The sequence below is a fragment of the Micropterus dolomieu genome, linkage group LG19 (assembly GCF_021292245.1).
Source record: "Micropterus dolomieu isolate WLL.071019.BEF.003 ecotype Adirondacks linkage group LG19, ASM2129224v1, whole genome shotgun sequence".
NCBI classification, from domain to species: Eukaryota; Metazoa; Chordata; class Actinopteri; order Centrarchiformes; family Centrarchidae; genus Micropterus; species Micropterus dolomieu.
This window is the reverse complement of record NC_060168.1, coordinates 3,429,887-3,441,440: the sequence shown is the minus strand read 5'-3', so window position 1 is coordinate 3,441,440 and position 11,554 is coordinate 3,429,887. Positions and strand designations below refer to the sequence as shown.

The 11,554-nt window shown below is 45.2% G+C and overlaps 1 protein-coding gene across 3 annotated transcripts; it reads right to left on the bottom strand.

Annotated features, from left to right (window-relative positions):
• Positions 1–290: 290 nt before the first annotated feature.
• Positions 291–10,834, bottom strand: pcdh18b (protocadherin 18b). 3 transcript variants are annotated; one of them, XM_046031424.1, is made up of 4 exons: positions 8,017–10,834; positions 7,480–7,568; positions 6,946–7,115; positions 291–1,795 (listed from the first exon to the last, which is right to left on the bottom strand). In XM_046031424.1, exons 1-4 carry the CDS (start codon positions 10,516–10,518, stop codon positions 837–839), a joined length of 3,720 nt encoding a protein of 1,239 aa, XP_045887380.1. In that variant the 5' UTR covers positions 10,519–10,834; the 3' UTR covers positions 291–836. The 3 variants fall into 3 exon arrangements, with proteins under 3 accessions (XP_045887380.1, XP_045887383.1, XP_045887382.1); XM_046031427.1 differs by having other exon boundaries at positions 7,000–7,115; XM_046031426.1 differs by having other exon boundaries at positions 7,480–7,535.
• Positions 10,835–11,554: the final 720 nt, after the last annotated feature.

The window sequence follows — 11,554 nt, the reverse complement described above, 5'->3', positions numbered from 1 at the left end:
TTTATGTAGAGCACTTTGAATTACCTTGTTGTTGAAATGTACTATACAAATAAACTTGCCTTGATTTTCTGTTGATCAGTTAATAGACAACATTTAATCTTTATTTATGTAGCATTGAATCCGGCCTGTATTTGTAATGATTATTTACTGGAACGGTTTTACTTTTTATATATTATTTCACGTCTTACTTCACTTTTTTTATTCACAGTATTTAGTCACTTTTCTAAAGTACATAAAATAGAACCCTCTCAACAAAACTTATAAAAACTTAACACACAGACACTCGAATATACTTATGTATTATTGTTTTTTATTTGTGTAGCGCCTGCCCCACAATAATCCACAAAGACAAGTGTCCATTTATATATTCATGTATATACGTATTTCATAGTGACAAATAAAAAAGAATCACAATAAAAAAGACAATTTAAATATGTAGAATGTCGATCGCATGTCAAAGTCTTGATTCAACGCTTTTGTACTCAACATGCATTTAAAATATAAAAATAGACTTCTGATTAAGTTTATATACACTTTTTTTTTTATAAATATAAGTATACAAATGTATTTTTAAAATACAAAGATAAATACAGTCACATAGTGTACATTGTGTACCAAATCAGCAATTACAAACAATTTTTTTGGGATATTTAGCATTCACAAAACACAATTATTACATTAGAAATGTAACTTTAAAGACAACTGCAAGTCTTATTTTCCGTCTGTTTTTACTTCAGATTTTCTTCTGACCTTCTTTCTGTCCCTCACTTTTATTCTGAAGTAAAGGAAGCAGTCAGTGAGTGGTGAATAAATAAAGAGGATTAGAAACAGGAAGTCTAGCTCTGTCGGACATCCTGTAAGAGTTTGTTGATCTCAGCCACCAGTTCGCTGGCGTCTACCAGCTCGTGTCGGCTGTCACTGCGTTTGCCCTGAAGGTGGCTGAGCACTGAGTCAAAATCGTCCTCTTCGTAGTTCTCTGGGATCTCTTCCATGGCCGGCAACCACTTGGACGAGGGCCCGGGGAGTGGCACCGACACTGGCACCGTGGGCGGCAAAGGCTGGACCATAGTGGGGCTGACCAGTGCCGTGAGCATGGGGCTGCTGTGAGTTTTGGGGGTGTGGCCGCTGTTTTGGGGGCTGTTTTTGGGCGCTTGCAGGCCCTTGTGGCTGCTGCTCTGGGAGCCGAGCTTGGTGCTGGGTTTCAGGGTGTGGTAGCTGCCAGCCTGGTGGTGGCCAGAGGGGCCGATGCTGCTGCCTGGGTTCTGGAAGTGGGTGTTGGCTGCCCAGGCTGCCACGCCCTGCTGGTGAACAGAGGGGTTAGGCTTGCCTGGTAGATGGCCCCTTCTGCGATCTAAAGATCCACTCATGGGAACGCCCACCCCGCTCAGACTAGTTCCCTTCTGGTTCTCATTGACCTGGACGTACGAGTCCAGACCCTGGGGTAGCAACCGTTGGAACACACTGCTCATCTCTGACAGCAATGATGTGGTCCCGCACAGGTCTTCATCTCTGGCTTCGCCCTGACTGCCCTCTCCCCCCTCCTCTTCGCCACCATCCTCACCGCCCAGGTCCTTGCCAAAAGTGGAGAAGCTCTGGTTCCGGGCGGGGCCAGTGTCAGAGCAGGGCTGGGGGGTCTTTTCCTGGGAGAGGTCGGTGGCTTGGCGGGCTTCTTCCCCAGGGATGTAGAGGTTGCTGCGGTAGTCGGAGGAGGACGAGGCTGGGGAGGCCAGAGGGGGCATCCAGCACTGATCTGAGTGACCCAGGACACGACACTCCTCTGTGCATAGCCTCATAGCTGAGAAGAAAGACAGAAATACTCATGAGTAATCAGGAATCCTGAGCTGCACATGTAGTCACTGTAGTCAGAGTCCTCAGTTTGTTTTTCATACCAACCAAAATGTTGGCGTCGAGTATTAAAATGACAAAGTACTGAATGCTCGCACTGAATATCTGGTCAGATTCTTACTCTATTGTAACTATTCTTTGATCAGATAGTTCCTGACTTTAATCACAATTCTGTCAATTTAAGACTTTTTATTCAGGTAAAGTTCTTTGCTTGTGTTTAGACCCAGTTTCTACCAGTATCAAAGAGCTGAATTATACCCAGCCCTTCTCATTGGTGTTGAAAGGGGGAAAACTCTGGACTGGCACTGTATTATTGCTCTTTGTGTCAATAAATAATTTAGTCTATCAAAAGTTAAAACACCACAAGGTCCAAGAGCAAAAATTGACGTCTTCCTATGTATTGTTTTGTCCAACCAAATTGTCCAAAACCCAAAGATGTGCGATTACAATGACACAACAACAGCTTACACAAGTATATAAGTAAAGAAAGTGACAGCTTGTGACAAGAACTGTAAGTAGACATTCTCTCCGATTTAAATTGTCATAAAACCCAAAAAGACTCCTGTCACTGTCCAGTGAAAATAATGGATCTCCATATTTGGTGGACCAGGTTTGGTCTTTTGAGCTAGGACAAGTATCCTACTGCTCAGGCTAACATTCTTAAAAATACATTGTCAGCACTTAAAAGTAGGCTATTTTTATTATTTATTTATTTTAAGTTGACATTTTGAACATACAGTCCTAGGTTATCATGTTCCTTATATCTAAGAGAGTGGTCACATACACCATAGTGTTTATATTATATGTATCTTGCAGATAATACTAAAAGAGTCTCTGGAAACTTGCAGGAGCACTGCCTGCTAGAGTACCTTCAAATGTGTTTACAACGGAGAGACAATTCAGCAAGGCCGATCAATGCCTATTACCCATTCAAAATAACTCCCATAAAAGCCCTGCATTTTTCCCTTTCAAGTCGATCTTTTCAATATTAAATCTTCAAATAGAAAATCTCTGAAGAATAAATTAGACAAATCAAATATGCCAACTTAAAGCCTTCATTAAAGGAGTGTGGCGCTTTTCAGTCGTACTATTGAGGGACTTCATTATCCCCTCATTAACATGAAAGGAACATTTATAATACATCTTAGAGCAGATGAAAAGTGCATTTGCACTGGAGCACTGGAAGGGGGAAAAAAACAGTGCGGGGGCAGCAGCAGATTGGTTGCCCTGCTGATGAAAGGGGAAAAATGAAAGATTTAACCCAACTGATTTTTGTGTAAAAATGAAAAAAAGAACGTGTTAGGCAAACATTAACTGAAAGACTGCCTGCCTGTCTAACTGACTGTAATGTCAGTTTAGCTGACTTACTGACTGATTTACTTGCCAATTAAGTTATCAAACTAGTTTTATTCAGAACTCTACATGGCTCGCTGCCAATTATGTGCTTGTTTACTTAGGAGCTTTTCTTTTATCGAATTATATCAGAAATCAATTTCTACTATTAGCTCTGATAAGAAGCTGCAGGAGGGTGTTGTTATCCACTGAGCAGAGGGGAAGACGAGGACTGTTGGCAGTGAGATGTAGACTACACTGTGAGGACAGATTCAAAGGGACATGCCAACGATTTAGTATTGCAGTTCCATGACGTTTGAGGGGTTGTGGGAGAAAGATTAAAACAAGAATGGTCAAAATTGAGCAAGCAAAAAGTGTGGGTGGGGCGAGATAGCCTGACTTTTAGAACCTTTGTTCAAGCTCCATTAACATTGGATCCTGCGCTTCCCTTAATGCAACTCAACAGCACTCACTGCCTGGTAATTGCCCACATCTTTCAAACTCCACGCACCCAACTTGTGACACAGGCTTTACAGACTTTGACATGTAAAATTGTTGGAGTGCTCCTTTAACCAATTTATAAGGGAAAAAAGCCTTCACTGTATGTACAGTACGTGCAATCCGTCACGCCTGCCTGTATGTGACAACACTGTTCATTCAGTATGCAAAGAGAATGGGGTCAGGCTGACTGAATATTTTTCAGGTTATCACAGACAAAATGTTCACAGCAATCTGACCTTCTGTACATCAGTGACTGTGGATAAGAGGTCCACTTCTATCTGTAACACTGACGAAGCAGGAGACGTTCGGTCTGAAAAATGTCTTAAATTTCAAGTGTGATGCCATTTTAAACAGTGGGTTTGTCAAGGGGTTTTTGGTGAGGCTCCTGGACCTTTATGCTATGAAGAGTCCAAATACCCCCAGATTTGTAAAAGGAATTCTTTAACATTTCGGGAAATAGGTTAATGCATTTAATTTTCAAGAGTGAGATGAGAAGGTTGATGTCAATCTCATGTATATGTTAGTATGGGGTTTGAGGGTATGTCTAGCTTAGCATACAGGCTGGAAGAGGGGGAATAAGAATTGGTTCTGTCTGAGTGAAGAAAAAAACATTTTATCCATCCACCCAGTACTGCTCTCTATATCTCTGGCTATGGCATGGGTTGAGAGATTCTGCTTTCTGAAGTTTGGACAGAGCCAGGCTAGCAGTTCCCCTCTGCTTCTGTCTTTGTGCTAAGCTAAGCCAAACCACATCCTGACTCCAGCTCTGTACCTAACACACACAGACGTGAGAGTGGTACTGATGTTCTCATCTCAATGTCAGAGAGAACGTGTTTAGAAGTTTATTTCCCAAAAAAGCTTGCTGTTTTTTTAATAAGCAAATTAGTTTTCATACATTTATTTTAATCCTGTTGTTTTGGAGAACTTCCTTAGTTTTCTGAAAGGGTTCTTCAGGCATTTAAGTATGGTTTTGCAGTGTTTTAAGCCTGAAGGTGCATTCCCTGGTAATATACTGTATACAATCTTGTCTGTGTACCTAGACAGGCTACAAACAGTTTCTCCCTTGAGCGGGGAGGGCTACCATATCCAGCCATAATGACAGGGAACTGACTAAACACTGCGTGAAATCACCCATGCTGCAGTGGACACGGGGGCGGGAGGCAGGCTGAACATACAGAGGTAGAAAGGTGAGATTTGAGATGTAATTATGCTCTCCGGGGCTTAATCACGAGTGCAACTCTGTGCCGACTCCATAGCAACTATTCGTCACATGCCAATTAAATGCCTCCTTTTCATCACAGAAGCACGAGGGCTTCAGTTTGGATGGCTGAACGTAAAGGCTTGAAGGTGGGAAAAAAGGAGAATGACTAACGAGCTGAGCTCCTGCACAAAGCTATGAAGGGAGGAAGGGAGGGAGGGAGGAGGTGTTAGTGATGAGATTGTCTGCCCGTCTGGGTCGACTTTAATTGGGATGTTGCTCAAATGCAGTGTCGAGTGATGGCTGTGTGGGAAGCTGGCTGGAAAGGGGCGGGAGCGCTGGGAGGAGACGGATGGAGTGATAAAAGAAGCTGCGGCGGCTTGCAAACCTGTGTGACGTTAGTTAGGACAAGCTGAGGGACGGAGGAATTTTAGAGTGTCTGACCAAGTGTTTCCACCACAGCTAGTCAGTAAAACTTGCCCGATATTTGATGCTAGGTGGGTAATATTTTAAAGTCAGTAGGGGTCAATCAACATTCAACGAGTGTTCTTCCTTTTTAACTCGACTGTGGAGAGGAGGGGAAACTCCGTGCAGTGTGACAGTAGGGAGAAGAGATGGGTGACGGTAAAGGAGGATCAGTTGAGCTATCTGGAGAGATATCTCAAGAACTTAGTGACACTGAGATGAAACTTGGTGGTGGAGTATGTACAGCATCATTCACAAACCTCCGGGGCCAATGCACATGCATCCACTTGTAATGCAGAACAAAAAAGCATGCAGAAATTGCAGTGTTTTGCAAACCGAAAGCAGGTGAATAGTGAGTTGTGGCGCTATGTCTCAACCCAGGGTTTCTCAACCTGTTGGGGCCTGATGATAGGTCACAAAATTCTAATGATCTCAGCAATTGGCATGTTACTCGGTCATGTGGATTTGTGTATGGCATCCTATTGCATTCTGTTTTGAGTATGCAGGAAGCTCCACATGTAATTATACAGAAATTAAAAGATTAGTTTGTCTTAATGTTAATTTGGTCAGTGGCCCTGAAAGTGATCTCGTGATGATTGACTCCACCAGTGATGAGGGACAAATTCCACAGTCCTCATTCTGTATAAAATGCATTCTTAAGTTCTGGTGCAGCCAATGTGAGACTTTAGCAGTCTGAGTGATAGCAAGTGGGTATCTTTCAAAGTTAATGATAACCTGTATGAGACCCGCTCTTTATGTCCAGGGACACAGTCCAGGAAACTCCAAGTTACAGTCTCAAGAGGGACCACTTCAGGTCCAGTATGGATAGTAGGACGGACTCTTTCATCGTACATAAAGCAGCTTAAAGGATGATATCCTTTAAGATTTCTAATTAAAAATTACTTTATTAAAACTATATTGCACACTTCAACATCAATAAGTCTAAGCAATCTGCCTTAGTCTGTACTCACCAGGTGACCTCTAGATGGTGTTGCTACCCCAAGGTTGAGAAACTCTGGTTTAGCCCAGTTGAGCCATATTGTAAGATTAAAGAAACCAGTTAGTGACATGGATGGACTAATTAACTATTCTGAGCAGATGTATCCTGTTATTTTTTTTTAGAGCTGAACGATAAGTTGATTACTCAATTAGTCAATTGACCGACAACTAATTGGCAACAATTCAAGTAAAAAATATTTGCTGGTTCCAGCAAACGTCAAGATGTCCTGCTTTTCTCCATTTTACATGATACGAAATGTAACATGTAGGAAATTTTGGGGTTTGGAACTGGGCATTTATCATTATTTTCTGAGATTTCCAAAGTAATCTAGTAATTCATTATTTGACAAAGTAATCGTCAGATTAATCAATAATGAATAATTGTTCAATCATTGCTCAAAAATGTCCTGTAAAATTTAGCAGCTACAATATAACATGTTTTGGAAACCTACAATACAACATAAGGATTTCTTGAATTGCACTGTAAAAACTGATGAAGAGACTGCGCTTTGGACTCAGGCCTAGATGCTAAGGAGACAGGACGTGAATGATGGGATATGAAGGGAGGGCTGTGGGGTGTTGTGGATGGGGGTCCAGGGGTGTACCTGCATGCGTTCTGTGCTGGACATCAGGGGCATATATCTCAGTAAAGCCCTCACCAAGGAGCCTATCCATGGGTGACTCCCTGCCAGGTTCGTAGTCGCTGTCCCCGGCTTCACTGTCTCCACGCCCGCTGTCCTTCAGACTGAACTTATCCATTTCATTCAGGGCGTATCTGCACAGGGGGGCAGACAGATATTTGATACATTTCTCATGGTGGACTGGCTAATCATTGTTGCCGTGGTACTGATGGATAATAAGGTGCACAGAGAGGCAGAGAGCGCGCTGCAGAGGAGGTTTTACATAAAATTATGCAAATGTGAAGTTATTGAGCATACAGTTTGACTCTAAACCAAAAAGCTACTGGATATGGATATAAGGGACTATGTGAAAGTACTGACAACAGACAATATCGAGTGGAAATGTTTTACTATAATATTATAGAGGTGTACAGACGAGTGTCCCTTCATTTTGACCTTAGTTCTGTCCATGTCTGACAATAAAGGATTTAAAAGTGTCATTTTGTGTGTGTGCATTACCTGTAGCTCCTGGTGTATTTGTTGCCTCTGAAGCTTGGTCGTGGCTGGTACTGGCCCTGATGGAGCATGGACAGAAGCTGTGAGACTTGCTACAATCCCAAGAGGAACAAAAAAAAAGACAAAAAAGAAAGAAAAAAGACAAAAATAAAAGGGAAAAAATGAAGAGGGGAAAATGAATGGAGTAAAACAAGCAAGGCCACAAGACAATGTTGGGTGGGTGGGGAGGGCATTGTGGGGAAAGGCTAGGGGAGTGGGGTGGCATGACTTTGTGACTTGCTCCTAAATGTGATGGTTAACAAAAACATGAAAGGTAACAGAATATGGGAGCAAGGGACAAATTCCAATAAAATACTGAATATAAGACAAAAAACGTGAATGATCCAGAAATATTAAGTGTTTTATCTTTTGGTTTTAACAGATGCATAATCAATTCCTAAAATCAATAAAGCATTTAGCACAAACAACAGTCATGATGAGCATCTAGGTTTAAAGATAACTAATTACAAGCATGGAAGGACTGGAATCCCATCGCCTTACCTCTACAGGAGGGGTGGCATGGGCCAGTTCCAGGGCAAAGTTTTCTGGCACATGATTGGAGGAGATGGTCACCAGGCTGTTGAGGGACTGCCGGCTATGATGGCTCTGCCTGCTCCCCAGGGTACCCCTCTCAGGTGTAGGGGAGGCGGAGGGGGAGCGTGGGTGGGCCCGGACAGGCAGAGTCCCATTGACGGTCGGGACCAAGGTGATGTCCGTCTTGTGGATCTGCCTGGTGGGCTTCTTGGGGTGGTTCTGGTAACTGTTCTCCGCCACGCGGCAGTTGTAGTTGTGTCTGGGATCTTTCTTCTCACGGCTGCAGCGGGCAGTGGCGAACATCACCATGACGATGAGCAGCAGAGCGCAAACAGCACCCAGAGAGATGATTACGATGAGGGAGAGATCCAGTGGGGCCTGGCTGGAGCCAGTGGGGTAGAGAGGGGGGAGGATGTCCATATTCTCCTGTAGTGAGAGTCTGAAGAGGGCCCCTGTGGACAGCCTACTGGTGCCCCTGTCCTGCACTTCCACCCTGATCTCCATCACGTCCCGTGGAGCCTGCTCCAGGCTGGCGTTAGTCCTGAGCTCACATCGCCGTGCGTCCATCACAAACAGACCATCCTCGTTGCCACCGACGATGGCGCAGCTCACCTCTCCATTGGCGCCGGTGTCGCGGTCTGTGACTTTAAGGACAGTGATCAGCTGACCTGGTGATGCATACTTCCACACCGGCAGCTCAGCGGTGTGATTCCGGAGGGAGGGGGAGTGGATGATGGGTGGGTTGTCATTTTCATCCAAAACAGTCAGCAGGACGGTGGTGTTGGTTAAGAGTACTGGGTTTCCCCCGTCGCGTGCCTGAACTGTGAAAGTGATCCGGCTGACGTCTTCGTGGTCAAAGCTGCGTAAGGCGTAGATGGCACCATTAGAAGGGTCAATGGTGACGTAGGTGGAGATGGGGCTCCCCTGGACCAGAGCTTCTAAAACGGTGTAGGTGACCTGGCCATTGGTGCCAAGATCTGGATCAGAGGCCACCACGGTCATCAGGTAGGCTCCCGGAGAGTTGTTCTCTGATTTAAAGACCTCGTAGCGGCTCTTCTCAAAGGATGGAGGGTTGTCGTTTTCATCCAGCACCTGAACGGTGAAGTGTTTAATGGTGGAGAGGCTGGGGGAGCCCCTGTCCTCAGCTATGACCGTCAGACTGTACTCTGACCTCTTCTCCCTGTCCAGCGAGACATTGGTGAGGATCATGTAGTTTTTCTCGTAGGTCTTCTGGAGTCTGAAGTGGCCGTGGCCGTGCAGCCTGCACACCACCTCGCCGTTGAGCCCAGTGTCGCTGTCGTCAACACGCACCAGAGCTATGAAGGTGTCCACAGGGGCGCCCTCTGAAATGTAGGCCACTTCCTCTTTACCGGGCGTCATCAGGTTTATGTTTATCTCTGGTTTGTTGTCATTCACATCTACCACTTTCACCACAATTTTGCAAAGTCCAGGAATGGAATTAGGGCCCATGTCCTGAGCCTGAACATCCAGCTCATAGGAAGCAGTGCTTTCATAGTCCACTTTTTTAATAAGAGTAATGTGGCCATTTTCTGGGTTTATCTTAAATGTTTCCAGAATCTTTGGAGAGACATGACTGCTGAAAGAGTAGACTATTTTCCCATTAGTGCCCTCGTCTGGATCTGTGGCATTTAAATCAATGATAAGAGTCCCAAGGGGAGAGTTTTCCAGCAAATTGATGATATAAGCTTGCTCATCAAAGGCTGGGCTGTTGTCGTTAGAATCAGAGATACTTATCTTGAGCAAAGTGGAGCCAGACTTTGGGGGCACACCATTATCCGAGGCCACGAGCTGCAGCTGGTAGCTGGACTGCACCTCCCGATCCAAATCCCTCATCACCACCAGCTCTGCGTACTTGGCCCCGTCCGTCCTGGTCCTCACGTCGATCTTAAAGAAGTTATTTGGTGTCAGGGAGTATGTGTGCAAGGAGTTCTCCCCGACGTCGGAATCCACGGCGCCATCCAGCGGGACGCGTGTCCCCACGGATGCGCTCTCGGAGATCTCAATGGGGACGATGGCACGGGAGAAGTGCGGAGAGTTGTCGTTAATGTCCAGCACTTCCACTTCCACATGGAACAGCTGCAGGTACTCGGTCGGGAGTGTGACCACGTCGAATTCAATCGAGCAGTTCAGGTTTTTCTCACAGAGCTTTTCACGGTCGATTTTGGTGCCAATGCTGATCTCCCCGTCCTCCTCCCGGACAGACAGGAACGGCGTGCTCCCTCTTTGCATTGCGCGGAACCGAAAGGTCAGGGAGCTCGGTAGTTTGGCTAAAACCCCGGCTACATCCTCCTTTAACCGTGCAATAACAGTGCCCACTTTCTGCTCCTCGTAAACTTTATATTTCAAAGTCTTACCACTGGCGCCGTGCATAAGCGCGACCAAAAGCAGTAGTTTGAGTAGTGCCGAAGATAAAATATTTCCTTTGGACTTGATCATTTTTGACCCCATCTTCTGTGCGCTCACTGTGTGCCGATTACTTCCACAGAGGTGGAAAAAAATCGGGGGTTGGGGATAGATGTATTCTCAGACGTCTGGCATGTTAAATCCTCCGCCGCTGCTCACTGTCCGCAAAAACTCCGCAAAATAGATTGCAAAATAAATAAATAAATGGATAAATATATAAGTAAACTTTCCTTTTTTTGGAAATGAACAGCACACAAAAGCAAACCGCGGCGCTGTCCTTGCAGATCGCTCTGTTGCATAAACCAACATATGCCCGTTGCCCCGTGTGTGCGCGCCGGTGAATGAGTGAGTGTGTCTAAGCAAAGAAAAGGCGCAGCTTTCTCCCACTCTGTGCGAGAGTGAGTGAGAGAGCGAGAGAGAGAGAGAGAAGGATGGAGTCCTTGTGTGTGTGTGTGTGTGTGTGTGTGTGTGTGTGTGTGTGCGCGCGCGCGCTCTCTCCTCAGTGCGCTCCAGACAATCTCTCCGCCCGCCATCCTTCCCTTACTGCGTCTCTTTTCCACACAAAAACACTCCCCCCTCTTCTACTCCCTCACCCCTTCTCCTAAATCACCAGAATGGCCTCCTTCAAGCAGCACAGGAGGCACTATTGATGGTAGCCCCAGCCCCCCCCCTCTCCTCAACACAGAGGACACCCCGGTATTAAAAGTGTGCCACAACAATGGGCCAGAGAAGGAATTATTCTGGGCGCAGCCACTTTTAACACAACCACACACTGACCCGCGGCAGACTTACATTGTTATGGTTGCAATCCACAACGTGTGCCAACTCGGGTCTTTTGTCATGTGTGCCTAAAACGCGAAGTTGTCGCTCTCTGAACAATAATTCCAAGAGGAAGGACATGATCATCACTCAGCGGTGGTTTTGTGACTGGGGTGCACAGTTTACAACAAAACTATGAGCCTATATAATATAATCTCACCATTGTTTGTCTGTCATATCCAAAAGCCAACTCATAGCTTGCCTACATAACTTTATCATCCACCTACTCTAATATTGCCTTAATTTTCTTTTGGGGGCTTTT

What these genes read in the sequence shown, in the direction of transcription:
- pcdh18b (XM_046031424.1), bottom strand. Translation starts at nt 10,518, where the DNA reads ATGGGGTCAAAAATGATCAAGTCCAAAGGAAATATTTTATCTTCGGCA. An exon ending in ATGCCACCCCTCCTGTAGAG is followed by an intron (nt 7,569 to 8,016) that starts GTAAGGCGATGG and finishes TTGGGATTGTAG; the next exon opens with CAAGTCTCACAGCTTCTGTC. An exon ending in AAATACACCAGGAGCTACAG is followed by an intron (nt 7,116 to 7,479) that starts GTAATGCACACA and finishes CCCCCTGTGCAG; the next exon opens with ATACGCCCTGAATGAAATGG.